The sequence below is a fragment of the Frankliniella occidentalis genome, unplaced genomic scaffold (assembly GCF_000697945.3).
Source record: "Frankliniella occidentalis isolate FOCC.00 unplaced genomic scaffold, Focc_3.1 Scaffold25, whole genome shotgun sequence".
Classification (NCBI taxonomy): Eukaryota; Metazoa; Arthropoda; class Insecta; order Thysanoptera; family Thripidae; genus Frankliniella; species Frankliniella occidentalis.
Genome location: NW_026267155.1, coordinates 2,462,743 through 2,465,927, shown reverse-complemented (window position 1 = coordinate 2,465,927; position 3,185 = coordinate 2,462,743). Strand labels below are relative to the sequence as shown.

Below are 3,185 nucleotides of genomic sequence, written 5' to 3'. Positions count from 1 at the left end.
GGGGGCGGTGGGTACGCGGAAGCCGCGTGAGAGAGGAAAAAAAAGTGTCCGCGAACGGAAAAGATAGATCATTCACGCTTCAAGAACTTCACGAAAAAAAAACAAAAAACAAACACGCAGCGCGTGTTGAATACTTTGTTGAAATGCGTTGAAGGTATACACTTGCCACTATAGCGAGCAGTTGTGGCCAGGTACCCTCCCCCGGTACCCCCGGCGGGCCAGCCCCGCGCGCTGCCAGGGGTGGACCAACTTTTTTAATAACCTCGTGCTGTTTGCGTTTAGACGTGCTATTAAACAGTCCCGCCAGCAGCCGGCCACCGCCGCCCCCTGCACCAAGCTGCAAGTCAACGCGATGAAACCTTCATCACCCACTTTTCTTTCTTTCTCCGAGAGAGAAAAGCACCCACAGCTGACGATTTTTTGAAACAAAAGAAAAATCGTCGCGGGCAGCTGTGTGACCTGTGTGTAAAACGCGTCGCATTGTCACTGAGCAGAAAAACTGTCATAATTATATGAGTAGGGAGACAGACGTCAATTGATTTCACAATTTGGATCAAGAGTTTATTGCCGACAGGTGTAGATAGGAAGAAAGAATGTCTGACCCACCCCTTCCCCGGGCTCAAACACGTAAACAAGAAATCACTTTATTTTTTCAATCACACTTGTCACTCGTAAAACTTCGTTTCGTTTCACTTTGAATCGTAAAAACGAGATGACAATCTTAAAATCACACAAGAAATTAAACACAGAAAAGTCGTTAGAGAGGGTACATGAAAAGTCTTCTGAGATAGTGCCCTGTTAATACTTAAGGTCTAGATAAAACATGGAAACCCAAAGTGTGTACGTCCGCTGCAAGTTAACATCTAACGAAACGAGAGAATAATTTAGGAGTTGCCTTAGAGACAATGTGAATAGTATTTTATACAACAGGAATGTGAATCCAGAGAGTATTTTCATTGACAACTGTGTGGCTCTGGGCACATTTGTCCATCGGGTCGTGAGAGAAAACAGTAAATGACGTTAGTTTATATTTTTTATATTTGTCAGGATTTCGGCTCTTCATTACTTCGTGGCAGCCAAGTACGCACGCCTGACAGGTTTGGAGGCTGCAGGCGGGCGTCAGCGCGTCCAACTTTACATGGATCGAGGGGTTCACTTTTAGCACTGCTCTGGCCGTGTGGCTGTGGATCCATGCGTGAGCGCACTTCTCTCTCGGCAAGCGCACACCAATATGTTGTAGAGCAGGCACCATGTCGGGCCTGATGGCCAGCAAAAGCTCGTCCGGATCTACCACGGCGAGAACCTTCAGGTGAACCAAGGCCGACAGTGAGGGTAGGGCGTGGAGGAGCGCTTCACGTTGTGGGAAGTGATGTTCGTTGGAACGAAGTTGAGAGTTTTCAATGCAAAGACTTTCCAGATGTGACCGTGACCGACCTGCGGCCAGGACCGTCACGAGGTCCACACCAATGTCCTCCGCGCTTCTGGCCGGGGGAAAATAACTTAGCTGCACCTTTTTAAGGTGCTTAGCGCGTCGGAGGAGGTCTGCAGCCCCCTCGACAGGTTCATCTTCACGTCGGCTAGACACGAAGATTCTCAGCTCATTAAGCTTCTCACAGGCTGCCACTGCCCCCATCCCGACGAGGTGCCAGGACTGCAAGACGCGTAGATTGGGCAGGCTGGCCAGCAAGGGCGCAGTCGAGGTTAGGCCAGCAACACCGGCCGAGCAAGTTAGGGCCACCGATTCGAGAGTGGAAGCGTGTCCGGCCAGAATGAAGTTTACAAAGTGCTCTGAGTTGGGGCACAGATCACATACGAAACGCTGTAGGGACGGCGTCGACACGGTGATGCCCATCATAGCTTGGGCCGTGGTAGGTAGGCTTATGCCAAAGACTAAAAGCCCTACCAAGCCGGACGTCGAAGCTAATGTCCTTAACAATATGGACTCGTCCGCGTCAGCAGCAAGGTCAGCAGTCTTCTTATCCAATAATATTCCAATGTTCTTTAGCCGTCCGAGAGCTTCCTGCCTGCAGATCACCGCTGTCGCGTGCATCGCACCAGACTTTTTCCGGAAACTTATTTTCAATTCTGCTACAGCGCACCTGGTCGAAGTGTATGCGTCTCTGCATCTCGTTTTCGGAAAGCAGACAGATAATCTCCGTAAGCACGGTGCGAGGTGCAGCACGGGGCATACACAACCCTCAGAATCTGAAATGTCTTTAACTCGCCACACGTCCCGGTGCAGCACCAGGCTGGCAAGCCTCTTGCAGGTGAGGCGGCAGGCAAACAGGTCTTGGACGCCCAGATACTGCATCACAGCCACCAACACGTCGTCCGGGAGGTGTTCCATGATCTGCGAGGACATGATCGGGGGAACACAGTGAGCTCGAAAATGTTATTTGAGAAGAATACGAGTTGACCCAAGTGTGTGGTTGATTCCTGCACATTATAGTACAAAGTCAAAACACTTACAGTTAAAGATGCAGAGAGTGACTTCAAACTGCGGGAGAAACGCTTCAGTACTTGACGTCAATCAGCCACCTGGGGAATCAAAAAGAAAAAAAAGTACCGTCAGGTAATGGACCTTAAACATGCAGATGATACACTTCTTTTGGCGACGCGACCGGGAGGGGAGTATCGCGGCAGGGCAGGAAACGAAACCGCGAGCTAGCTGGGCGGCTGGCCGCTCCTGCTTCAACGGCAGCACCACGGTCAACCGGGCTAAATCCGAGGGGCTCCACAACTAGCCAATTAGTTGTACACTTGCCCGCGCCCAACTCGCGTCAAACTCGCAAGAACTCGCAAAAATTTGCGAAAACTCGCGATAAATTTGCGGAAAATATCGCAAAACTCTCCAAAAATTGATACAAACTCGTACCTAACTCGCGGCAACTCGTCAACTCCCCAACTCGTTGTACGATCATTTTGGAAGTGGGGGACCCCTCGGCTAAATCTCCACGACAAAGTAACGCAAGGATCACCTCCAATCCAGGCCTACTCGGCCGGCATCCACGCCAACAGATAGCTGCACCTCGCCGTCCCGTCCCCCACCGTCTGACCCCGTCCCGCTCCGCTCGTCAATTTTTTATCGCAATCCAAACATCTAAATGCGAGCAGTCTCCTTATTTTTCAATTGTCCGTCAGTTGCAACGCCGCACCGCTGCGCGCTCGGGGCGCTGTTTTTTTTT

The 3,185-nt window shown here is 50.8% G+C and overlaps 1 protein-coding gene across 2 annotated transcripts in view; it reads right to left on the bottom strand.

The window, feature by feature from the left end:
* Positions 1 to 628: 628 nt before the first annotated feature.
* Positions 629 to 3,185, bottom strand: part of LOC113206745 (uncharacterized) — an 18,247-nt gene continuing 15,690 nt past the window's right edge. For both annotated transcript variants that reach the window (XM_026422970.2, XM_026422971.2), the window contains exons 2-3: positions 2,470 to 2,538; positions 629 to 2,350 (exon numbers count right to left, since the gene is read on the bottom strand). In XM_026422970.2, coding sequence (XP_026278755.1) covers positions 920 to 2,347 — 1,428 coding nt within the window. In that variant the 5' untranslated portion in view covers positions 2,348 to 2,350; positions 2,470 to 2,538 and the 3' untranslated portion in view covers positions 629 to 919. The remainder of the gene's footprint in view (positions 2,351 to 2,469; positions 2,539 to 3,185) is intronic.